Here is a 26853-nt window from a genome sequence, read left to right on the forward strand (position 1 = left end):
CTAGCTTTTAAAGAGATTTCTCTAATGTAGTTCTCTGGCTTTCAACCCCCACAGGAGTTTTAGGGTAGTGTTTGAAAATGAGAAAGATAAAAATGCATTCCTCTTAGAAGTTCATATAAAAGCGAAAGAATTGGAGTGGAGGTGGGAAGCTATTATGTACCTTGGTGATCTATTCTGCCTGTAACTCTAAAGGCTGATGAGAGGCAGTGTGATTTCAAGAGGAATCAAGAGGAGATACTTTCACTGCCCTCATTGCAGGGAGCTCATTGGCTCCTAAAAGGTCACTGTCACAGTGATTCTGAATGACATGAATAAAGGATATTTAAACTCCTGTCTGAGCTAGTTCCTTGTTACACAGTTTATAGTAGTAAAAATCTTGAAACAACCTGAACGTCTTTTCCACAGGCAGATTAGAGAAATTAGGGTAAGGTAGAATCACATCTTTTGGCAGGAGGTAGGATGTATATTCAAAGGTATTGATAAATATTAACACCAAAATCACACTAGAATGTTCTGTGCTTTGTTCTTACTTTGTGAGAATCTAAGACCTTGGAAACTTAAAAGCCAAAGTTAACTTCTGATATTTTCCTTGTTTTCAATTTTACTCACCCATTCCCACGGACAGAGCCACGTCTAGTTTAACTAGGGGGATGAACTGAGGTGGTTAAAGAAAGGAATGCTATTTCCTTTGTCCCTTTCTTTTTCTTGCTGCCCCCTTCTCTCTTTCTCTTCACGTATTTCTCTTTTCCCATACATATATCCCACTAACATATATAGTTTATGTTTTGCATTAATTAGGCATAAGATTTACCTCCAATCTATAGTCTTAGAGCAAAATGATATGTAGTCAACTAAAAATAACGATGTATGCATAATAAACTGCATCCCTGCAAAAAAACAAAAACAAAAAAACAAAAAAAACAAAAAACGAGGTATAGAACAGTGTGCACAGCTACCATTTATGTAAATGTGGGTATCTCTATCTATATATATTAGGGACTGAATATTTTTGTCTCCTCAAAATTCATATGTTGAAACCCTAACCCACAATGATGTGATGGTATTTGCAAACAGGGTCTTTAAGAAGTGATTAGGTTTAACTTAGGTCATGAGGATAGGGTCCTCATGATGGGATTAATGCCCTGATAAAAAAAAAGGAAGAGGTGTGCTGACTTACACCTGTCATCCCAGCACTTTGGGAGGCTGAGGCTGGGGGATCATGAGGTCAGGAGAGTGAGATCATCCTGGCTAGCACGGTGAAACCCCCTCTCTACTAAAAACACAAAAAATTAGCCAGGTGTGGTGGGCACCTATAGTCCCAGCTACTGGGGAGGCTGAGGCAGGCATCTCAAAAAAAAAAAAAAAAAAAAAAAAGAGGAAGAGAGATCAGAGCTCCCTCTTTCTACCATGGATGGACACAGACAGAAGGGAGCCATCTGCAAGCCAGGAAGGGAGTCTTCAGCAGGAACCAAATCTGCCAGCACCTTGAACTCCCCAGCCTTGAACAATGAAGAATAAATATCTGTTGTTTAAGCTACCCAGTCTATGGTATTCTGTTACTGCAGCCCAAGCAAAGTAAGACTACACACACACACACACACACACACACACACACACCCCACACACACACGTTTGGCAATTCACAGAACATTTCTAAAAAGATAATTGAGAAACTAGTAATAGCAACTGTGTCCCACATGACAAGGAGAAGGCTGGCCAGGCACGGTGACTCAAGCCTATAATCCCAGCACTTTGGGAGGCCGAGGTGGGCAGATCACTTGAGGTCAGGAGTTCAAGACCAGCCTAACCAACATGGTGAAACCCCATCTCTACTAAAAATCCAAGAAGTAGCCAGCCATGGTGGCATGCACCTGTAGTCCAAGCTAGTGGGAAGACTAAAGCAGGAGAATTGTTTGAACCCAGCAGGCGGAAGTTGCAGTGAGCTGAGACCACACCACTGCACTACAGCCTGGGCGACAGAGTGAGACTGTCTAAAATAAATAAATAAATAATTAAATAAATAAATGACAAGGAGAAGGCTTACAAGATCTAAAATCAGGAATGAGAGGAAGATCTACTTTTAGACTAAATAAAACCTACTTCTTTAGACTGAAAATCTTCATTTGAATATGTGATATATGTGTATATAAGGCTTTTAATAATAAAAAGTCACTATTAGATTTTTTAAAATGTCTCTCTCCACGGTTCCACCAAAATATAACAAAGCAATTTTCATAAAGCCCTTGCAGTTCACTAACCTCCATAATCCATTTGGGGTTTTTCAAAAAGACTGTGATAGATTTTTTAACATTCTCTTAAAGTGTTTCTTACTCTAATGTCACATCCTGCCCTGAGGGGATGTGGGCATGTCCCAATAAGAACAGACCTTATGTGAGAGCACTGGTGAGAACAAGATTCCAATGGTCATTTACTAGGTCATATCTGACTAGATCATATCTTAATGTGCTACAAGATAAAGTGAGACTTACCAGTAGAACCTGTTTGGTACAACCCCTTCTTGGATAAGCTGCCACCTTCTCCCAAATTCAGCAGAGCTGTATAACTGTAAAGAACAGAAGTTACTCAACACTATGGTTCTACAGTACATCACATACACAAACATCAGTTCATTGGATCAATAGTAATAATAATACCTAACATTTATTGAACACCTGCCATACACAAGGTGAGTGCTCCACATGTACCACCTCCATTCCTTATACAAGCTCTGCAAGGCAGATTAATATCTTCATTTTATAGTTGAGGAAACTGAAGCTTAGAAGGATTAACTGACTTGTTAGAAATTACATGTCAAGTCAGTAGTTGAATGAACTGGAATGCACACCGTGTTCTGCCTGTCGATAAAGTCAGCTGTGCCACTTGACCTAGCATGTGCCGAGAATTGTGGGGAATGCAAAGAAGTGCAAAATCTAGACAAGGTTCTGGAAGAGCACGCAATGTAACCAGAACCTGGCTCACATAATGAGAAATGCACGAGGCAGCCAGTGATAAAACAATGCAGAAGACAGGAGCCAATTTAGGGATGCTTCCCAGATGCTGTGGTGAAACAGCTGGGACCTGAATGAATGACAGCATTCAAATGGCTAAAAATAGCATTATTCACAAAGGAACAGCATGAGTCAAAGTGGTAAGATAGACAGGGACAACATATAAATAAGCCAACTTATCTATGTAAGCTTATCTAAGTAATAATTACACATTATTCAGGCATCCAGTCAAGGAGAATCTGTACCTTTTTCTTTCTAAGTCTTTTTTATTATTCTTTTGTTTTTGCTTTTGTTTTTTTGAGATGGAGTCTCACTCTGTTGCCCAGGCTGGAGTGCAGTAGTGTGATCTCGGCTCACTGCAAGCTCCACCTCCTGGGTTCACACCATTCTCCTGCCTCAGCCTCCCAAGCAGCTGGAACTACAGGTGCCTGCCACCACCCCCGGCTATTTTTTTTTTTTACTATGATTTTTAGTAGAGATGGGGTTTCACTGCGTTAGTCAGGATGGTCTCAATCTCCTGACCTCGTGATCTGCCCATCCCAGCCTCCCAAAGTGCTGGGATTACAGGTGTGAGCCACCACGCCCAGCCTATTATTCATTCTTTGGCCACGCCTGAGGGAGACTGGTTTCCGGGGTACATTTCATGTTTGATATATTTTATAAGTGCCAAGGAGAGGTGGGTGACAACTCCTCTCATAGAGATAACAGAAGATGGGACAGGTCACACTGTCTTAACTGAGAACCCAAACAGGCAGTGTATGCATGGCCTGCTTCTTGTTCCCAGCATGTCCTGAACACCTGGTATTTCACCACAGAGAATTGTACAACAGCAGCAGGCACCCAACCCGAGAATATCCACTTCTCTCTCTCTCCCCTTTGTCTTCTTTTCTTTCTTTTTTTTTAAGCCTAGAGCTCTACTTCTTTCTATAAGTTTAAAGGGAGCAGAGTTCATACCATTGTGGTGTGCCTATGTCAAACAGATATATCTATATTTAGTAACATACAAAGATTAATGCAAATGTAAAAGTATCAGGACAGTTCAAAATAATATGTCTGGGTAACAGGCTGAACTCATATACATGCTGCAAGAATAATACATAAACTCTGTGTGCTCCTATGGCTACACCAAAGGATTGCTATTCCCGTTCCCACAGAGAATTCATCTCTATGAGGAATTGTTGGGCGCCAGCATTTGTGGTTCTTTTTTTCTGTTTGTAAATTTATCCCCTAAGCTTGAATCTGGAGCCTGTGGACCACTCAGGTATGTCCCAAGACATTTGTTTATATCTTCAAAGAGCAACTTCATTATTTGTGAGCATGTAGAGGCCCCTCAAGCAGTGGGTATACAAAACAATCCAATAAACCAAGCCTCTCTCATTCAGCTCAGTGAGATTCTTTCAATTTACTCTCTCCAAAGGTACCTTTTGGTCCTGGTGGGCTGGCCCTGTCACCTTCCCTCACGCGCCTTGCTGTGCCTTCACTGAGGCTGCCCACTCTGGCAAAAGTGGCTTTAAGACTTTTCTTCTTCAACACCAGTCTTGTTTTCAGAGCCAGATGAAAGGCCACCTCCTCTATGAACCCTCCTCTACCTACTAAGATTCCTACCGGTCTCATCTCCAAAGAACTGTGGAACAACAGCAGATGCTATCAAACTACCAGCCACGTATTTATATTTAATTCTCTTAACAGCCTTTCAAGAGAATCTTTCATGAATGCAAGGCAGAAATTCCTTTCTATCTAAAATTACTCTAAAATTTCTAAGGCCACTTCCTGCCTCTTTAATGAGATTGCGAAGCTTTTAGATGTTGGAAATCCTATCCTTCTACATGTACAGGTGCCTCAAACAGTAGATGATAAATGAAAAAGATAATGATTTGGCACCACGTGAATTTCCTAGTCATGTTTCTACCTAATAAAGCACCCAGGTTTCACAATTGGTGGACAAAGAAAATTTATCAGAGGAATATATTTTAGTTCCATGGATTTATAATTAGAGGCATATACCTAAAAACAAACAAAACACACATCCACAAAACCCTATAAATATCAGTGTATTTGCAACTCCCAAGGATTTGAAAGCAGAGTCTTGAATACTCACCTTTAGACAAAACTGCTCTGTATTCTCCACCTACTACTTCAGACATTTTCTCCCTAAAAAGTTAGTTGTCCAGTCTGGTGTTATACTGACTAAAAAGAAAACAACAACTCAGCCATTCAAGTTAACGTGTTAATTAAACCTACAGAGTCTGGCAGCAAAGTGCTCCTCCACAAAGAAGGGAATGGTATCAAAGCATTTTACCCAATGACTGTCTCAGCCACCAGTGGAAGGCTTTCCCTGTAGAATGAGTCAATGTCCTTTAATAAAATTCATAGTGTTGGCAGCACCTAAATAAGATTTATTTCCCTGCCTGTCTGTCTCTGGCTCCAAGGTCTGACCGTCAGAACACAGAACTGAGAACTATCATTACTATCTGTCACATCAGAGAAAGCAGCAGCAGCTTTCTCTAGCTATGCCAAGCTTAGAGAAAGACAGAAAGATTAAGAAGAGGATGGAAGAGTACTTAATCTAGTTTTAGGAGGCCATTGTGCCTCTACTAGTGCCGTGTCATGAACTTAAAATTGCCATTCTTAGAGGGTTTGATTTTGTTTAGCTAACATTACTATAAATGTTGAAAAAGAACTGAAGGAGCAGAAATGTTAGAGAACAAGGAAAGATTCTAGTTATATCTGCAATAAGAATGCAACACAGAAAATCCTGTCTAAAATCATTCTAAAGTATCTGTGACTACATCCTTGTATTAGTAAATACAACTTAATGAGCACAAACCCAACACTCACCTGTGCTCAAGATCTATCAGCAGCCTTAAGGCCTAACCCTCCAGACTGTCATTATGCTGGTCTGGAGCTATTAGCATTTCTCTCTCTTTCCTGACATGTTCCTCTCCTGAAAGGTTTTTTTTTTTTTTTTTTTTTTTTTTTTTAAAGACATCTTTCACATTGGCTTCTTTCCTTGCCATCTGTCTTTGTTTGCTTTAAGAAGAATGCAGATAAAAATACACTTAATTCCAAAGGATGAAATCACCAGGGTTAGTTTCATTGACAGCTTTGAGCCAACTCTTAGGCATCTCTGGCGCCTTCCTCTGGATGTCTTTGGAGCTGCAAGTTGTATGGTGGGCACCGGCTATAAGGAATGATAAAGAGGGATGCCACAGCAGGACAAAATAAACTGGGGGAGGGAAAGAATGGGATGCACTGGTTTTGCTCAAGATTCCTAGTCTACAGCAGATAAAGATGGGATGAGAGAAGGGGAGCAGCCATTTCCAACTTTCATTTCCACCTTAACATTCACATTTTGGTTAAATCCCTAGAAGAGTGACAACTTGCTACTAGATAAGAAACTCAGCTCCTTGTGGTGATACACAAGCTTGCAACTGTCAGTGTCCTTAAAAAGTCTTTTCAATATTTCTAAATCAGATCAACGTATCCTCTCTTTGCAGATTGTTAGACATGTGCACGTGATGGAATTCTCTTCTGCAGCTGGGAAATGTGTGAAAGAGCATCCATTCCACAGAAATTTGTGCTAGGAGAATTCCATAGAAGCTAAGAGTTGTGATAACGTTTTAAGTCTTTGGTTCATGGGACCAGATGTTGTTCACCACAAAGCTTCCCACGGCGGCTTCCCCGGTCAGGGGGCAGTTTCCTGGGGCTTCTCCACACAGGCTCCTTAGAAGGCGTCTGCGTTGGCGGAAAACATCCTGCTGTCGGCTCTTTTCAAGGTTGCCTGCCCACTCCTCTTTCCTTCTCTCCTCTTAACATTTTGGAAGCAGGGGGCCTGCGAATTGTACTTCTTGAAAAGGCTGACAGAAAATGCTGCCAGTTCTATTTTATTTGCCTCATCCTAATATTGCCCTGGGGATGGCCTGGGTACAAAGCACTCATCCACCTCATGACTCTCTGATTCTCACTGCTATTCCTGCATCCTTTTTAGCAAGAAAGAGATGGTACCTTAAGGACTTCATATAAATTCCTAATGCCAGGCCTGAGGCATCACAAATATCAAGTTCTTTTTTCTATCACCCTCAATAAGAAGAAAGAGAATCAGTCCAGAGAAAAACGCTGTCCTCAGAAGTATGTTCTGATGCTCTCGTTCCACGGCATAGGAGGGGGCCAGAACCCACACTAAGGGGAACCAAAATTTGCAACACTTAAAAGGATTCTGCAAACTTCACTAAGAGCTGATATGAGTCTTTACCTTGGCTGTTCAGTACAGAGAGCAGATAGTGAGAGAGCCATGATGCCCAATCCAGACCTCACACCCAACCCTGCCCCCATAAAGTTTCTCAAAGAAAATGTTAGTGTATTAGTGGTATCACAACCTACAGTAATGTCTAATATTTTGTGTACAGTGTTGTACTGGCCTGTGTTGTAGTGGCCTATGTTTTAGAGGAAAAGTTTAGAATTTGCAAAATAATTCATAGTGGGCTTTGTAGTACAATTAACATGTCTTAGAATGAAGATATGCAGAAACAGTGTTCCAGGGGAATGGGTCAGTCTGTGCAAATAAACAGAGCAGCAAAACTCAGGGTGTTGTTCTCACATTTCTTTGGTCAATAGCAAGAGACCCAGTTTGGCTGGGATGCATAACAGAGTGAAGTGGAAGCTGGGGCTATAAAGAGAGCCTGGAACCAGGCTGGGTAGATGCAATCTTACCAATACTTGTGGGGAACTGATGTAGACTGGATCCAAATGTCATTAAAGTCAAAAGATAAGAGTATCAAAGCTGAGCAGTCAGGCTTTGCTGATGAAGGCTGGGAATGATGGCCTATTGCTGGTTCCATCAATCTCTCCTGCAGTTGGATTTATCAGATTTGTCACTGTCCACTCCCTAGATGTCACTGAAGTCTGTCACAAGCACTGCAGTTGAGGGTGGTGCTCTGAAGCTTAGAAGATTAGACTACGGAACTGGAGCCGGTTGGGAAGGGCGGGTCAATATACGACTGTGGGCGAGTTTGATTTGTGAACACCTCCTGTGCATCCAGGTCTGGAGGTATATAGGAACATGATAAGATAAAATCTTGGCCTTAAAGATTCTTATTTATTTATTTATTTATTTTTATTTATTTTTTTGAGACAGAGTCTCACTCTGTTGTTCAGGTTGGAGTACAGTGACGCCATCTCGGCTCACTGCAACCTCTGCCTCCAGGGTTCAAGCGATTCCCCTGCCTCAGCCTCCCCATTAGCTAGGATCACAGGCATACACCACCACACCCAGCCAATTTTTGTATTTTTAGTAGAGCCGGGGGGTGGGGGTGGTAGGCTGGTCTTGAACTCATGACCTCAAATGATCTGCTCACCTCGGCCTCCTAAAGTGCTGAGATTACAGGCATGAGCCACCACGCCCGGCCCCTTAAACGTTCTTAAAGCCAAGTGTTGGTGGCATAGAACAGATGAAGAACTAACTAAAAATTTGGACATACAAATACCTCTCTTTCAAAGCCTACAAAACTATCAAATAGCACAATTGTGCCTGTTCACATCTTAAACCCAATTGTTTGTTTTAAAATGTTCATTTCTCCTTATTCTTGGAGCTCTGTTTTTTTTTTTTTTTTTTCCAAATCATTAGAAACAGGCAGATCAAAGGTAGCAATTGAAAAATAATGATACGACCTGTTTAAACATGGTATCTAAGGTGAACGCAGGCCTTCCTTGTTTGCATAGGATGGCATTTCAGCTTGAGAATTTGTTTTATAAACAAGTGTTGGGGTTGACATTTAGCGAGCTCCCTGGTTTCCACTCTAATTGCCAGTTTTGTACTTGGATACTTAAATTACTTACATATTCATGAGATTAGAAATCAGCTCTGACATTGGGAAATTTCAAGCACATGAAAATCCTGCCAAACCAGCATGGTATATACTGCTCAACATATTTCTTATAAAAAACTGAGTGCCTTTTAACTTAATGCAGTGCCTTGGGGAAACATGATGATATTAGGTAGATATCAGTTTCCTAAGTGTTTGTGCTTGTGCAGAAATCATTTGAATATCCCCAGGGGGTTGAATTTCAAGGATCAATTTGTCTTTATCTCAACTCGCCCTTTTGACATTAAGGGGCTGCTAGGTCTATTCAAAAGCAAATAGAGTTAGTGTAAAGATAAATACTTTAATATTTAATGGTGTTCTATTATTATAATCAATAATATTTCTAAGTACCGTATATCCATCTGTCCTGTTCCATTCATTCTGCTTTCACAGGACCTTCTAGTGATTGTCTAAAAAGGCATTTAAATTAAATTGATTAAAGTGCCTGTAGCTCTACGTACTGGAAAGACACTGGGATAAGACAGCCTCTGACTAAGACAGGCTTTCTCTAATTCCAGCTGCACCACACTGGAAGTGCTATTTTTCAGGTCTTTGGATAATACAGTGGCTGGTATCTATGCCGTTTTTGCTATGTGCCAGGCTCTGTGTTTATATTTTGCATGCGTTATCTCAGTATCATCAAATAGCCCCAGGAGCCAGATACTCTTATTATTATTTCCACTTTACAGTTGGAGAAACTACATTTAAATGACCTGTTGAAGGTCACAGAGCAGGGGTAGGACCTGACAGAGGAGACAGCTGATCCTCTTACCAGCTCACTCTACTGTCAGTCAGTGGTGAGAAACCTAAATATGACTGAGATTTTGAAAGCACTGGCATCTGTTTTCTTATTAAGTCGTCATTATTTCCCAGGGAATGTTCGCCATTCAAAGCAGCCATGATAAGTATCTCCCTTCCGTGAGGGCTCACTCAGGAAAAGAAAGGAACGATTGGCTGGGCGCAGTGGCTCACGCTTGTAATCCCAGCACTTTGGGAGGCTGAGGCAGGCAGATCACAAAGTCAGGAGTTCGAGACCAGCCTGGTCAAGACAGTGAAGCCGCGCCTCTACTAAAAAATACAAAAATTAGCCGGGCGTGGTGGCACGTGCCTGTTATCTCAGCTACTTGGGAGGCTGAGGCAGGAGAATCGCTTGAACCCGGAAGGTGGAGGTTGCAGTGAGCTGAGATCGCACCATTGCACTCCAGCCTGGGTGATAGAGCTAGACTCTGTCTCAAAAAAAAAGAAAGAAAGAAAAAGAAAGGAATGATTAAAAGGAATAAAGAGAAGATTTTTTTGTTTATAGATATGTTTATAGATATACATGTAGAATAGATATGAAACTTTAAAAACATTGCAGGACTGGTAGAGAGAGAGAAGGCAGAGAACTAAAATTAGTTCTTTTTAAATAAAATTCACTTTTATGCATGTTACTAAAATTCTGTCATTGGCTGTTCATCACATTGGCAGTCCATTTTTCCTTTTCTATCAACATATGATTTTAACTGAAAGTCAGTTTTCATTTATGGAGAGAATGCTGACTGTTAATATTTAAGGTTTCCAGCCGGGCACAGGGCTCACGCCTGTAATCTCAGCATTTTGGGAGGCCGAGGCAGATCACTTGAGGCCAGGAGTTCAAGACCAGCCTGGCCAACATGGTCAAACCGCGTTTCTACTAAAAAAATACAAAAATTAGCCAGGCATGGTGGAAGGTGCCTGTAATCCCAGCTATTCGGGAAGTTGAGGCAGGAGAATCGCTGGAACCCGGGAGGTAGAGGTTGCAGTGAGCCAAGATCACATCACTGCACTCCAGCCTGGGTAAGACAGCAAGACTATGTCCCAAAAAAAAGAAAAAAAAAATAGATTTTCCATTATTTGTAAACAGAATCTCCCTATCAAAGCCTATTTTCCGCCTTTAAAAGAATGTTTTGGTGTCTGACACGTATGTACCAAAAAATGTTGAAGGGAAGGCCAACATACAGGCCTTAGGATTTTCTGTTTATTTCATAAACTGTGATCCTTTGGAATTTAAAGAAGATCAGGAATGAAGCAAGTTTTCTACATGTTCTTACTTGGAATGTGGACTCACAGAGCTCCAAAATAAGCGAGTCAATATAAACTTACAAATATTCTAGAACTGCCACAAAATAAAGGGTGGCCCACCAAACTGTCCTAAAGGTTTTATTCTCCCTCGATAAAACCAATCATTTATTTGAATGTACTTTTTTCAAAAAATTGCAAAAAAAAAAAATAATAATAATAACATCTTCTCAAATAAAATCAAAAGGGAAAGCCATGAACAAAGTAAAACAAAGATAATGGGAAAGAAGAAAGGACAACCACAGGGCAGCAGATGAGGTTTATTCGTCCTATGCAGTGCTTCTTTTGAAATTTTTGAGGTCATTGTTACACATATAAAAATAAGAAAATTTCACATTGAAAACAAAGCAGAATTACTTCTCTCAAAAAAAGAAAGAATTCTGAAGGTCTGGTGACATTGGACCCACCTTCCTACATGGCAAGAAGAGCAGGCTAGAGCTTGATAGCCTCCCTCCCTCCTTCTAAATGAACGCCTGCTCTCCAACTTCCCACAGTCTGGACCCAGCCTGTTTTGTTCAATTGTACTTCTTGCCTGTTTGTGTAGGAACTGCGTTCATGCTCTAGGTGGTCTTGGACGTCCACGAGGGTGGGGACTGCACAGGACAGAAGAACAGGCCTTCCTGCTCTTGGTCAGGGGCAGCAGCCCTTCTCTGGAGCTACCTGAAGAAGAGGTCTGGATAAGGACAGCAAGGGGCCTCTGCTCTCCAGCCGCTCAGCAGCCAGAGTCCTGACCGTGTTCATGCTGGTTTCACAATATGGCAATCCACTTTACAAATACTTCTCCATTGCAAATCCTAACAGAGGCACCAAGAGCCCTTGCCCCGGCATAGACAGCAAAGCTGAAGTATACACAGATTCTTATACTTCTCTCCTGTTTTATTTTTTTTTTCAATTTCCTTACAGTCACATCTGCTCTTTGTTTTCTCTCCTTTCAAATGTTTCCCAACACATCATGTTTAGTGAGGTGTTTAAGACAGACTGAGAGATGCCGTTGGAGGCAATGTTTTATAGCACAGTTTGTACACTAGTTTATTGCCAAATTAAAATAAAGATGTAATCTGGCAGACTCAGCCTTCTGCTAAGCCTTCCTTGGGTGGTTTCCTGTATTGAGGCAAGAAAGTCAGCTAGCAATGAAGTAAAGGATTATATCTCCTTTCTCTTATCAGCTCAGTTTCCAAATACAAAGAAATTTTTTTAAATGGGTAGAATGCTTGGTTTGCCTACTGTTTTATAGAAATAAAAAATAAGTTAATAAAAGAAAGCAAGATTTTGGTGCTCCTATAATAAATGCCATAGAATTCTTCATACTTTCCACAAGGATTCATTGTTTTAAAACTGCGAGGGGTGGGATTTTATACACCAAGTAGCCTCCTGTCCATTTGAAACCGAATCTCTAGAATTGTATCTATAATGTTCCTTTTTCTGAAAATTTCAGGGCTTTCCAAAGGCACATCCTCACATAGGCCCTTCAGAGGCCAAGTCCAGCTCCTATATCTTTACTCGGTAAGTCTCAGGGCAGGGTTTCCTATGTACCCAGACTATTTATTTAAGAATTACAATGGGTAAAAGGCTCCACACCTTTTCCTTTCAGTCATTCTAGTGGTGCCTGGATAGCCACATCCCCAGACAAGATAGCATTTACCTCTTGGCAACTATGGTGATGGTTAATTTTATGTGTCAACTTGACTTGGCTAAGTGATGCCCAAAGAGCTGATAAAACTTATCTGGGTGTATCTGTAAGGGATTTTCTAGAAGACATTAGTGTCTGAATCAGTAGGCTGAGAAAATCCACCCTCTCCAGTGTGGGCCAGCATCATCCAATCCTTGGAGGTGTTGAATAGAAAAGGCAGAGGGAGGGTGAATTCCCTTTTTCTTTTTGAGCTGGGATATCCATCTGTCTCCCCTGGCCCTCGGACATCAGAGTTCCTGGTTCTCAGGACTTTGGACTTGGACCAGGACTTACACCATTGGTTCCACCCCCACCCAATTCTCAGGGCTTCCAACTTGGACTGAATTATACCACTGGCATTCTTGGTTGTCCAGCTTGCAGAAGGCAGATCTTGGGACTTAGGCGCCTCCATAATTGCATGAGTAAATTCCATAATCAATCAATCTCTCTCTCTCTCTCTCCCCCCCCACCCCAATCTCTCTCTCTCCCTCTTTCTTTCTCTCTCCCCTCCCCTTATTGCTTCTGTTTCTTTGGAGAACCCTGAATAATACAACCACCTAGATGTTGAATATCACACACAGATTTCTCTAAGTGAAAAGAAAAAATATCAAAAACCTTGGTTTTGTGAATTCTGAGGACATTTGGCCATACATATTTTTCCCTGATTAAAACCACCTTTTTAAATCTTAATATGACTTTCCATAGAACTGATATACAGTAAAATTCTATCTTGGGCCAGAAAGGAACGTCTGTTCAACAAAACTCTTTGAGTCCCTTATAATGTCCACATCAAAAAGCCTCCACTGGGATTCAGGCACCCAAGATGAAACACAGTCAGAGCAGGGTATCACAGCTCATTTCGGGTCTGTCCTGCAGGCCGGAGCTCCAAACTGTCCTTAGGAGCTTAAAAGTTGCATTCACTGAAGGAGAGAAGCAGCAATGTCAGGGAGATAAAGGAAAAATAAATGCGGCTATGTGTTCAAAAGACAAAGAGTATGCCTTAAATAAACAAAGAAGCCAGCAAATAAAGAAAAAGAGAAAAGAGGAAGACCCTGTTCATAGGAGTTGCCACCTCAATAAGGCATTTTCTTTCTTTTTTTTTTTTTTTTTTTGAGACGGAGTCTCGCTCTGTCGCCCAGCCTGGAGTGCAGTGGCGTGATCTCGGCTCACTGCAAGCTCCGCCCCCCGGGTTCGCGCCATTCTCCTGCCTCGGCCTCCCGTGTAGCTGGGACTACAGGCGCCCACCACCATGCCCGGCTAATTTTTTTTTTTTTTTTTTTTGTAGTTTTTTTAGTACAGACGGGGTTTCACCGTGTTAGTCAGGATGGTCTCGATCTCCTGACCTCGTGATCCGCCCGTCTTGGCCTCCCAAAGTGCTGGGATTACAGGCGTAAGCCACTGCGCCTGGCCACTAAGGCATTTTCTAAGGGATTGTTCACCACAATTTGATGTAAAACAGCATCCAGCAGAGAGAATACTGACTAAGATCCTAGCTGGGAGATCTGCAGCAGGGACATTAGCAGCTGTCACAGAAAAACTGATGGGCAATACTTACTTGAAAGAATAAATGTTCCTGTTTCCTGGACAAGTACAATCACTGGCCAGCCAACACCAGCACATGGTCCTCCTTGCTGCCACATCTCATCAGTGCTAAAAGCTCCATGACCCATGGGTGACTGTCAGCTTTTATTTCCATATCACTGACCCACCTGAGTGGCCACAGACCCTCTCAACTTGACTTCCAGCCGATACCATCAGCTAACGGCTGCAGCTCTCTCCCTTCCAGCGAATGCCCCACGCCCTATTCTGTGATTCAAGCCTTGAGATATGGAGGTCTTCTCTGATTCCTACTTGTATAGCTGGCTATCCACAATGTGTCTTTTCCAGTATGATTTATCCTTCATCCTTTCTTAAAGAAACAGAGAAGTCAGTAGAAAGGCTGGCTTTTACCCATCTGTTCATCTCAAAATATCACCTTCAAAAATGAGAACCCTGGTCAGGCGTGGTGGCTCATGCCTGTAATCCCAGCATTTTGGGAGGCCGAGGCGGGCAGATCACAAGGTCGGGAGTTCGAGACCACTCTGGCCAACAAGGCGAAACCCTGTCTCTACTAAAGATACAAAAAATTAGCCAGGCGTGGTGGCACACACCTGTAATCCCAGCCACTCGGAAGGTTAAGGCAGGAGAATCGCCTGAACCCTGGAGGCGGAGGTTGCAGTGAGCCCAGATTGCACCACTGCACTCCAGCCTGGGTGACAGGGTGAGACTGCATCTCAAAAAAAAAAAAAAAGAAAAGAATGAGAACTCTATCAAATGTCAGGTAGCCCCTTACCCCAATTGTAGAATATCCACATGTGATGTTAATTAGTGATTTTTCTCTTTGAGAAAATTTGTTAACCTCTTAGATATTTAGATTCTTAGCCTCATACAGAAAAAACCTAGTGACAACAAACAGATGAAGACTGCATCCAACTCTAAAATGACAGGATTCATTGGGTCTGTGGTCACAAAGGATACCTTTTGGTTCTTACCCTGAGCATCTGATGCCAGGACTGCTGTAATATCATCCCAACCGGTCTTGTTTTTGACCTCATATTACCACAGTTTATACTCATAATTACTACCGATTAACCCTTGAAAGCTATAGCTCTAAATATATCATTCTCTGGACCCAAATTTCTGAAGGCTCCTAAGTAAGGAAACAAAAATTAGTTTTCCTAAAAATCAAACAGCCAAAACAGTGAAAAATAGTAAAGATTAGGTTCCAAAGTGTGTGTGTGTGTGTGTGTGTGTATGTGTGTAAATTATAACTAGCTGTAACAAATTTTAGTTTCAGCCAAATAGAAAATTTTGCAATTTTGTACACCTGATTTTTACAATTTCATGTATGTGACATTCCTTTTGTAAAAAATTGGCCTCCCCTACTATCACAACAGAAATCCAACATACCCATTAAAGTCCAGCTGAAGTCATTTTGTAAGACCTCTGGAGTAGATAGATCACCAGAGCTCCATCTCCTGAACTTTGGGCTACCAATTTAATGTAATTCATCCAGTCACTTGTATATAACATTCAGTGACAGCACTGCCTTTGTGGCCTCTCTTAAACTATTGACCAACTCATATGTGTTAATCATCTGTCTCCAGATGGACAGAATATTGTTATTTTATATCAACACTATATCATTCATGGCACTTAAAAGAGATGCGGCATCTAATATTGGTTTCTTTTTAAATCACTTTGGAAGGGTACCTACAATTATAATTATCCATACAAACACATTTTAATGCAAAGGAAACCAACGCTAAATACTGTTGACCTTGGGTTGAAGTCACAGCCCAGGCGTCCTGACTGGTCTCATATCATCCACTCTGCCACAGTGACCACGGGAGGCACTCTTTGAAGTGCTGGGACCGAAAGAGTTACATATTTGGGCATCTCCTCCAGCACAATTGCAAAGATGCAGAGTTTTTACTTATGCAGGTAAATCTGGCCCTCGTTGTGCCTCTGGCATCAGGGGGGAAAAACTAACCAACTGTCGAATAAAATATAACAACCCTGTGGATTAAATGACTAATACTCTGTCTGAGCTGGTCAGGCTTTGCCTCTGTTAACTGCACCATCCTGGACGAAATGCACTGTGGCTTGACTCCAGAAACAAAATTGTACATTCTGCTGAAAGGGTAGCCAGGCTGCTCAAGAGGAAAAAAAAAACAATGAATTGTAAATTCTTTCTATTTTTAGGCTTAATGTGCATTTTATTTGGCAGTAGGGGCAGTATGAATAAAACTCCAATCTTAAGAATTTTAATTTGCTTCCTTTAAAATGCTCCTGTCAGTAGAGACCTTGGGAAGTTGCTTGTACCATGCTCCTACCTTCAAAAATGCCACATCTATGTAAACCCAGACAAATAAAACCCCAGAATATTCCCCTCACTTAGTTAAGTCCAGTATTTCTTTAAATATATGTAATTTCTAACTCATGATTCCTCTAAGGAGAATTCTCAGAATGACTTCACTGAATAATGCATTTCACAAGGAGTATTCTAGTATTTCACCAATTATCCCTCTGGCTTTTATGGCCAGAGTTTCTCTCACATTTGCCTGTGTAAATGCTACTCCTTTTTCATTTTAATTTAATTTTATTAGCTATCGCTAGCCTTTTATTCTACCCGAGAATACAAGTTTCCTTAAAGGCAGGGACCATATGTATGTTATAGTATATATGCCGTATAGAATACATAATATATATTATAGGATGACATTTTATGGGATGTATGCACACATACACACATCTAATATCATGAGCTCATTTAATCCTTTCTCACGAAGTGACTTCTCCTTCAACCTTACCACCAAGTGAAGAAAAGTTCTGAGATGACTAGGTTCTGCATAAGGTTACCTACATACATCATTATTTTTCCTCTGGCCATTTCTCTCAGTGTTTCAGCAAAACCTTACTTCCTGTTCTTAACCTTTTCAGGGTTATGCTTCCCTTTAAGAGTCTGAGAAAAGCCATGGGTCCTTTGCCAAGAGAAATGATCACCAATCCACTAAGACACTGTCTCCTACTCAATGGGGGTCAGAGACTCCTGACTGTCTTAAGCATCTATGCTAAGAACTGCTTCTCCACCGCGTCTTACTTAGTACACCTAATCTTTATTTGGTAAGTGGTTTCAGATATTTACATGATTTAAACAAGCAACCTGAGACTCTCCTTGCTTTCCCTTGTCCCATTAGCACAGAGGTCAGGCTACTGCTCAGAACAAAAATGATCATTGAGGTGAAATGAAGAGATAATTAAATTAGCACTATTTTCCCCGGAGAACCGTGCTTCACTGTCTCAAACAAGGTAAGCATGCTCACCTTTTGGTCTTGACTGTATGCCAGAATCCAGTCTTCTTGCTTGGGATGGAAAAGCAAGCTTTGAATGTAGAAGTTCAGCCGGTACTTTTGATAAGTTGCGCCTTCATCTGAGCTGATCAGTAAGCTGCTCTCAATCTCCGGGTCTGTGAGTAACATTATCTGCAGCAAAGAATTGTTGGAGAAAGAAAAATTAAGTTTACAAATTTGCAAAACTTGAAAATTAGCTAAATTTTGACACGGGAAGGACAGGGGCAGGTAAATAATGCTTGGCCAAACAGGGACCTTGACTCTGTCAGGCTTATTCTTCCATCTTGGATCAGTGCTACAAAAATATTTCTACAAAGAAATGAAGGGAGTAGGAGAAGCTGAAAGAATGAGGGATGAAATAGGTAACTGTATACTCTTCTCTTTTAGGGGACTCCTTGTTTTATTTCCAAGGTTGTTTCCTAAACCTGGCACACTTACCCTTCTTCCCTTCTTCCTACTGTGCCTTATGTACTTTCCATTTTGGGGGACTAAAAGACTGGTTATAGTCTGTTGTGAGAAAGGTGGAAGAGAAAGAGGATGGAGTCCATTGTTTTTCTTCCCTGCCTCAAATCCTTTCATTCCACTTCAATGATATCCTATGTCATCCTAACTTAGCCTGATTTTCTGAGTCTTAAGTCAAAGTGTAGGCTCTGAAGCTTTCTCTAGGAATTTAACAAAGGCTATTTTACCCCACCACCCTCATCACTTCTAGCCTACTACATAATTTACTTATTTATTTTGTTTCTTATCTACATATCCTCTACTAAAAAATAAACCCTGTGAGAACAGAGATAGCTGTCTATAGAGTTCACAGACGTATTTCCAGCAGCTAGACTAAGGTCCGGTATGTATGGTACACTGATAAATATTTGTCAAATGAATGAACGAATAGATGAGTACATAGAAAGATGCCCAGAACACTCTGAGATATGGATGGAAGCTTCACAACTTCTAAGTCCACATGAGTCTCTAAAACTCTCTGCAAGAAAAGTTGGTTGCTCTTCACAACCTGCACCACAGAAGAAGCTACAAATATGTAAATATTCACAGCTTCAGATGTTTTACACTGTCTCACTGGGATGCCCAATTTTGTCCAGAGGAATGGGATCAATCATAATAGCAGCAAGACGGAGGAGCTGCCCTCAAAACTACCTTAAATCCTCTCGTTTTATGCCTCCAGGAATCTGTGATAAATTACTTCATTCCCAACTCTCTGTGGGTCTCCTTTCACTCACACAAAGTGTGCACCTAGTGTCTCCAGACAGGTGGCCTTAATGCTACCCATTGACCTCTTCCCCATCAACTTATTAATTGGCACTTTCTGAATTTGGTTCAGGGAAGCATGAAATATGTGCTTAATGTGTTGCTGTATGAAGAGAAATCACTGCAGCCCAGGGTTTAAAGATTACAAGCTGAGGATGCTGCACTTCCAAGAAAGAGAGAGAGGGGGGGAATAGAGTCATATCGTAAAAGAGCAGAGTGCCAGGCAAACACATGAAGCTTTCTCAAGCATTTGGAGGCAATCATATTAAAGCCTCTGAACAGTTAGTGTCATCTTTGAAAGTGGTGTCCTGTCGCTGTAAATGACACAAAAGGATCGCATGTCAGACACTCTGCCCAAACTCTGTTTATGTCATCCAGTACGAATTTAAGGTTCCTTGCTGTTCTTTCAACATCCCCTTCTTGAAGAGGAGAAAAGGGATGTAATGGGGTGAAGGCAATGCTGTTGCTGTCAGCCAGACTCCCGACAAGATGAAAAGTGCACACAAAATTGAAGACTAATTGCCTCTTGTACCATGTTCCAGGAAAGCCACTGCTCACCAACCATAAATTCTGACAAAGTTATGGATTTCTCTGTCTCACGTTCACCAAGCAGACAGCGTTCCCTCATCAGATGGCTGACAAGGAGCCATCAGGTAATCTACTAAGTACAAACTCATATGGCTTCATTAAAATCTAGTGTATGCATTAAGCAAGTATATTTAGATGGCTCCTAATTCACAGGAATATTTCCAGATGAGTTCATATTTATGGGCACATAAAAGCTGTCATTTTTTGAATAACAAATAAGCCATCAAATGATCATATTGCTTTGTGTCTCTAACCACAATTAACAATAATGTAAAACAACCTTTTTGCACTACTGCCAAAAAGTCATTTCCATGATAATATGAAGAGGCTCAATTTTATAGAACATCTACTGTCTCAGGCAAGGTGATTCCCTCCCCTACTCTGATTTTCTAGTTACCTGTTAGCCAGAATATGCTTTCCTCTTTTTCCATGAGAACAGATCTCCCCACCTGCTTCTCCTGGCAGAATACTTAATCAAAATAAAATTAAACACAATTATAAACTAGGCCTACAGAATATTCCCAAAGCAAGCTGATTTTTATCAATCACTTTAAAATATTGTTGATACTCATTTATACTCCACATGATCAGACTGCATAAGGCGTCCTACATCAGGTAATCTTGGGTGCGAGTGGCAGAGTAATGCACATATTTCGCAACAGATGGAAACTTAATGTTATAAAAATAAAGCGACTCATATCCTTGGCTTTTTTTCTGGATATTGAAAATAGGCAGACCAAAATCCCACCTTCTCTCTGCAGCCCTCAGCTAAAACTCTCCATTTGAGAATTTGACATTTTGGAAATAATGGGAAATAGTGAGAAATTTCCCAGTGAGCTTTATAGGTATGTCTGTACTACAGAAACATTCCAGTGGTTTCTCTCTCAAATTTCTGCTCAATTCTACCCAAAATGAACAGGTCAATCTGGATCCATTTTTCATTAGTTATTTTTCTTATTGCAGAAACAACTCCATAAGACTTCTAGTAGAATTCAAAAGGAAAAAAAAATTATGACCCTATGTTTGTATTTCTTTCTACTTCTTTATCCACATCTCTATATCCTATTGTTGATTGAGAATTGATGATTTTTTCTTTTCTTTTTTTTTTTAAGTTTGACATTATGACCCAATTTTTTTTTCTTTTATTTTTTGAGACAGAGTATCCCTCTGTCACCCAGGCTGTAATGCAGTGACACAATCTTGGCTCCCTGCCACCTCTGCCCTCTGCCTCCTGGCTAAATTTTGTATTTTTAGTAGAGTTGGGGTTCGCCATGTTGGCCAGGCTGGTCTTGAACTCCTGACCTCAAGTGATCCACCCACCTCGGCCTCCCAAAGTGATGGGATTACAGGTGTAAGACACTGTGCCCGGACCCCCAAATATTCATTTGTAACTGAGCCATAAACACACAAATGCACACACATTAACACGCATGACTTTAAAATCGACTCCAATTAATCACAACCTTCAAATTAATTAAATTATGATTGTTGTAATGGCTGAAACATAGTATGTACCTAATTATTAATTGAATAATTAAAACCTTATTTAGTCTTAAATTCAAATTCTTTAATAATTTTGCTTCAAGTGAATTGATGTTTGTCCTATCATTTTATCAGTCATAAAATATAAATAAGCTAATAAGTAAAAAATTTAATGAGATCTAAATTAAAAAGGCTTAACATACTTGAGAAACAAATACTGTAAATAAGAAATGTGATCCAGTCTTTAGACATAGATGATATTTTTCATAAATGAATAAGTCATATCTTCTCACAAGATTTCTACTTGGAAATATTTTCAAAATAGTAAGTTCAAATTATCAAATACTCCTCAAAAACAATAGATTACATTTCTTAAAGATGCCTAACATTCCTATTTTTGCTAGTTTAGAATGACTCTTTATCCCCTTCTGACTCTTCATGTAACTTTGAACAAATAATGTTTTGTTGTGTTTACTTCCCTGTATTCTGGAGTATGTTCTGGACAACAGAATTTTAGGAGGCCTTTCTAAAAGGCAGGAATCCAAGCTTTGCAGATTCCTAAAGTAAGCTCTCTAAAAAAGAGAGGTCATTGTTTGCCTGGAACAAAGCTTGTTCCATAGTAGGTCCACATATCACTGTAAATGAATAAAGGAATGGACTAATGAATGAATGAGTCCTTTTCATTCCTGCCTTCTGCTGCCTGGAGGCCAGGGACCCCTGTCACATTGGGAGTTCCAGTCCCGTTGAGCAAATCCTCGCTGTTCTACTTGAGGTAAGGAGGGTGAAGATAAGAGAAAGAGACTGCCTTTAACAGGAAAGTAATTATTCTCTGTTCAGATCCACCCATGAGTGATTACAGTCCGTTTACTTATGCCTTGCAGGGTGTGCCAACGCTGCACTGACTGCACCTGCAGATGAATTGTTTCCACAGAAGGTCAATAATGGCAACACAGGATCCTGCCACCCAACTCCAAGCAATCATTCATCACCCACTTCAGGAGGAGGAAGAAACTTTATTTGCTTTTCCTAGAGCAGACAAATGAACATGAAATGCAATTTATAGATTTTAAATACGTCACTTCTCTCTTTTTTTTTTTGGTATTAGTCCTTCTGACAGCTCGGTGCCATCAAAAATTAAACGCACTTTCACTGTCTTTGACTTGCGCCAGATTCAACATATGGCTACAGGAAGTAATTTTACAAAAGGTTGGCAGGCAGCTTTCTGATCCTTCCAAGTTGTCGTCTACTGTGGACCTTCTTCCCAGAGGAATGCTGCTACTATCTAGTTTTCCAAATTCTTTTCCTAGATATGTTGTTCTTGTAATTCACCATTTACTGGTTTATGTGGCATGGAGTTAATAAAGAGTTCTTCAGTACCTCTGGGCATATACTTTTTCGTACCATTTCTTTGGTCCTAATGGAAAAAGTATTTTGTGTGTTGTTCATTATTTGTTTGCTCATTTGACTACTCCTTATCATAAATGGGCTGGAATCAAGCAGAGGTAATGGGCTGCTGTGTGGATATCTCTCTTGCTTTACTCAGAGCTTAATTCAGCTCCAGATGCCCATATCACAGGTGCATAATAAATGCTTTTCATAATGATAATGACAACAGCAAAGCAGAACAGCAACAGCAGCGATTAGGCACTCCAGTTATCTACTGCTACCCACTTTACTCAAACAGAAATATTTCTCTCTATAAACAGCATGGAAGTCTATTTGCAAACCTCTGACCTCAAAACTGAAAACAAATTAAGCAAAATGTAATCAGAGAAAGTAAGTCATCTGCTGACCAATGAGGGTGGAAAAGCTACCTATTCTCAATGGGGGCTGAGCACTTATCCTTTCCAGATGAGCTGAGGGAAAGAGCAGTAAGTGCTTATCAACTGGCAACTATTTGGAGGACAGTGTTAGGGAAAGTTGAACAGGATCCCAGAATGATCCGTGGAAAGAAAATCACAGAAATACAAACAATGAAGGAAGGGGAGGAAGAGGATTAAAAGGAAAAAAGCTCAAATCAAGCACACACTGATAGAAATGAGTCTGGTAAGAAGATGGAAATGCCAAACCAATTTTCCTAAATCCCACCCTTCCAAACTTAGTGAAGCTTACCTATGTACTATCTTTGTTTATTAGCACAAAATCGCATCATTCAATACTAAGAGATGAACAGAACATTTGGGCAACAGACCGTCTACTTGTGACCTGCAAAGTGATTCAGTGAAATGACTGGGAAACTATGGCATTGTATTTTAAAGAGTTTATTCTGTCCTTTTGCTTTCAAGCTGGTTTTCTAGTGAGGATCCACAGACTTAGATTTTTTTTAAGGGAAAAAAAACAAGCATAAAACAATTTTTTTAAGACAAGATCTTGCTCTGTTGCCCAGGCTGGAGTGCAGCTGTATGATCACAGCCTCAAACTCCTAGGCTTAAGGGATCCTCCCATGTCGGCCTCCCAAAACACTCAGATTATAGGCATTAGCCACCATGCAAAGATGGGAAGAAACATTTTTTTAAGGAGCATGTAATTTCAGTCCTTTATATGTGTGTTAATTGCCTTGCCAGGAGACCCAACCCATTAATGATTATTTGTAACAATAATGAGGAGTCATTCAGTACCTCTTGCCCAATTCCATGGAGTACATAGGAGATGAGTAAGGTTTACCAGAAATGACAACATGTGAGTTATAGTCCTTGGAAGATGATTCAAAAAAGAAAACGTATAGGACATCTCTTCTTATTTCACTTGGGACTACTGAACAGTCTTCTCCTTTGAGACAATTTAGAGAAACCCAAACTTACAAACACTATTTTACTGTGAGAATCTGCTTCCACCACTGTGAATGGCACTGAACTTCTATAAGGAAATATCTGTCCATGCATATATTTCCATGGAGGGCTGATCTGCAGGGCTGAGCATGGGGCTGGTGCACCACTGACTTGTGTTCCACAGGAAGAGCCATAACCTAATCCTAAACTTGGCTCTAGTCAATGTCTCCATGAATGTGTACTTTTCCTCACAAAAGAGAAAAGAAGGGAGTGTGCTTAGTGAAGGTTATTCACACCATGAGAAGAAGGGTACAGTACAATCACAAGAAATAGCAGGGGGTCTGGGTTTAAAAGCTTGGATTTGAATTTCTTCTCTGCCATTATCAGTTGTGCCACTTTGAATGCCTTATAGCTCATTTAATCCTTTTTTGAGTCTCAGTTTCCTCATTGAAGATAGTAGTGATACCATAAACAAGTTGCCAATTATTGAGCTGTTGTGTATCAGGCTCTCTGCTAAAGCTTTAAACTAAATTATTCCATTAAACTGTTTATGAAAACTACTTGAGGTAGATATCATTATGTCCATTTGATATCGGGCTTAGAGAGATGAGGCAATTTGCTCAAGGTTGCACAGCTAGTCAGTGATAAGGTTATCTATGTCATGCCCTGCATAGATTTGGGTGAAGATCAAATAAGATTCTCTGTGCAAAAACACTGTTAGGTTTTGTGCAAATATTACTACGTTTACCCCACAAAGGATGGCATATTTAGTACTTTGTGTTCTGCTAAAATATGATAGTTGAATGCCAAAAAAGAGAGGGAGAGACATATAAATCTGGCATTGCAAATATCTCATAAAAATATTGCCTAGATTAAAAAAAAAAGAGGCAGCAAGAAGAAATGGGGTGCAAGATAATGGAGAATTTCAGTAACAAGTGTTACTAATACACTACATTCTTGAATAAACAAAAATAATTTATTGGTTTTAAATATACAGTCAGAAGATCAAAATAGCCAGTCATGATTCATACCCCAGATTTTTCACAATGGCTCTGACTTCCTTTACCTTGTCCTTCCAGCATGATTCTCCCATAGGTTGGATTTTATGCTTTATCATAAAAATGGATGGGAAAAGAATAATAGAAACGGTCAAAAATCTCTGATGTAATGTTCTTATTGGTGGAGAAACAAACATTTTCCCACATGCTAGTTCCCAAATAATTGTATGCTAAAGCAAATAAGAACTATTACAGTGTAACTGTTTTCCTAATAAATGCATCCCATGCTTAATTGTCACTTTAAAAAAACAGACTCATTTTGCTGGAGAAATAGCTATTATTAATATCACACTGAGGTGATAGTGGGGAATATGGAATGTTAACTAATGCTTAGCATTGGGTCATCTGGTTTAAAAAACTAAACATGGGGCCGGGTGCAGTGGCTCACGCCTGTAATCCCAGCACTTTGGGAGGCTGAGGCGGGTGGATCATGAGGTCAGGAGATCGGACCATCCTGGCTAACACAGTGAAACCCCATCTCTACTAAAAATACAAACAGTTAGCCAGGTGTGGTGGCGGGCACCTGTAGTCCTAGCTGCTCGGGGGGCTGCGGCAGGAGAATGGCATGAACCCAGGAGGCAGAGCGTGCAGTGAGCTGAGATCACGCCACTGCACTCCAGCTGAGGTGACGGAGCGAGACTCCGTCTCAAAACAAACAAACAAACAAACAAAGAAACAAACAAACTAAACTAAACATGGTATTTCAGAAGGAAAGAATGATGTACACATTCAAAGAATCTTTTTATTATTGCAGTCACTATGAGAACGGATTAAATACCTTGAGAATATTTGAGCCACCTTAAAAATCTCACCATTATCCCCTAGCCTCTGCTCCAACCCAATCAAAACACACTTCCATCGCCATCGCAAGTCCCAAAGTAACTTCTCTTTTAAATCCCCAAAGATCTATAAATGCCAAAAGGTTACATCATTTTTAAATGTTAGCTGCTATCAGAAGGAGCCATGATGCTAAGAGAAATGGACATTCATCTTCTTTGCTCATGGGAAACTTTACAAGAAATGATGTTCATTTAATGATAAGAAATCTCTGTATTCTGATAAGAAATCTCTTTATTCCACAAGAAATGATAAAGAAACTCAAGTGAGAAGGAAGAGAGAGCAGGAAAGAGAAGCTATCAGTATACTTTAACATTGATTTAAGTGAGGGAAATCCATTTTTCGTAAAATCTAAAAGTTGTGTACTTGATTTTATAGTCTGAATAAGTGTCAAGTTGAAAGTCAGGAAAGTAAAATGAAAAATCCATAGACATTAATCCACTCTAAAAATCAGTGAACAGGATTCACCCACATTCTTCATCCCTTGCTGTATTTGTATCATCATCCTAATGAAGGAGTTCAGGAAATGCCACCCCAAAAGATGCTGCTTTGGTATACTTATTACTTCAAACTGAGGGCACTTGGGGAACAGAGAAAGCTCAGAGGAGCTTTCTATCTATCCTTATCTATCTAAAGACTGATCCTCCTAAAATAACTCAATTGTCATAAATTCCTTCCCCAGGAATCTCATCAACCAAAGATGAACTCAGATTACAGAAGAGACTAGAAGTTGACATTACACCCAGACTGGCTATCACCTGTTCTTCTGAGGGCCAACTGGTCTTTCCCAAAACTCATTTACTTTTCCCTAAATTGCCTACATCCCTCCTCTCCTCCCTCCTATGAAGTGGGCACATAAGCCTTTAGATCTCACTGGGTTTTTGGTATTCACTTTTCTTTCATGCGACGCCCCTGTACATGTAATACATTTGTTTACCTTTTCTCTTATTAATCTGTCCAGTGATGGTTGATGGTTTATTTCATGGACTCAATTATAAAGCACTCAGAGGGTAAAGGGAAATTTTTCCCTTTCCTACATTAACAAGTATGTTTTAATTTTACTTACTTATATTAATGCTTCACGATAGACTGGCAAATATACTAGGGTATACTGGGGAAGATTAATGAAATCTCAGCCGCAAGAGACCTTGCTAATGTATTTGACTATTAAAGCTTTCCTGAAAAGACTATGGAGACTACGAGGGATTTCTCTTATACAGGATTTGCAGATTAGTGAAGTAAGAAGAGCCTGGTGCAGCTCTACTGCAGAGCTCTTTGGAAGATGGGCCCATAGGGGGTCATCTAGGAAGAAGTCTCTCATGTTAACAAT

At 40.3% G+C, this 26853-nt stretch overlaps 1 protein-coding gene across 4 annotated transcripts in view; it reads right to left on the reverse strand.

Moving 5' to 3' along the window:
- SORCS1 (sortilin related VPS10 domain containing receptor 1) overlaps positions 1-26853 on the reverse strand; it is a 595404-nt gene that overhangs the window by 192244 nt on the left and 376307 nt on the right. For all 4 annotated transcript variants that reach the window (XM_050804902.1, XM_050804901.1, XM_050804903.1 and 1 more), the window contains exons 4-5: positions 17501-17659; positions 2490-2563 (exon numbers count right to left, since the gene is read on the reverse strand). In XM_050804902.1, coding sequence (XP_050660859.1) covers positions 2490-2563; positions 17501-17659 — 233 coding nt within the window. The remainder of the gene's footprint in view (positions 1-2489; positions 2564-17500; positions 17660-26853) is intronic.

This window comes from Macaca thibetana, chromosome 9 (assembly GCF_024542745.1).
Source record: "Macaca thibetana thibetana isolate TM-01 chromosome 9, ASM2454274v1, whole genome shotgun sequence".
Lineage (NCBI taxonomy): Eukaryota > Metazoa > Chordata > Mammalia > Primates > Cercopithecidae > Macaca > Macaca thibetana.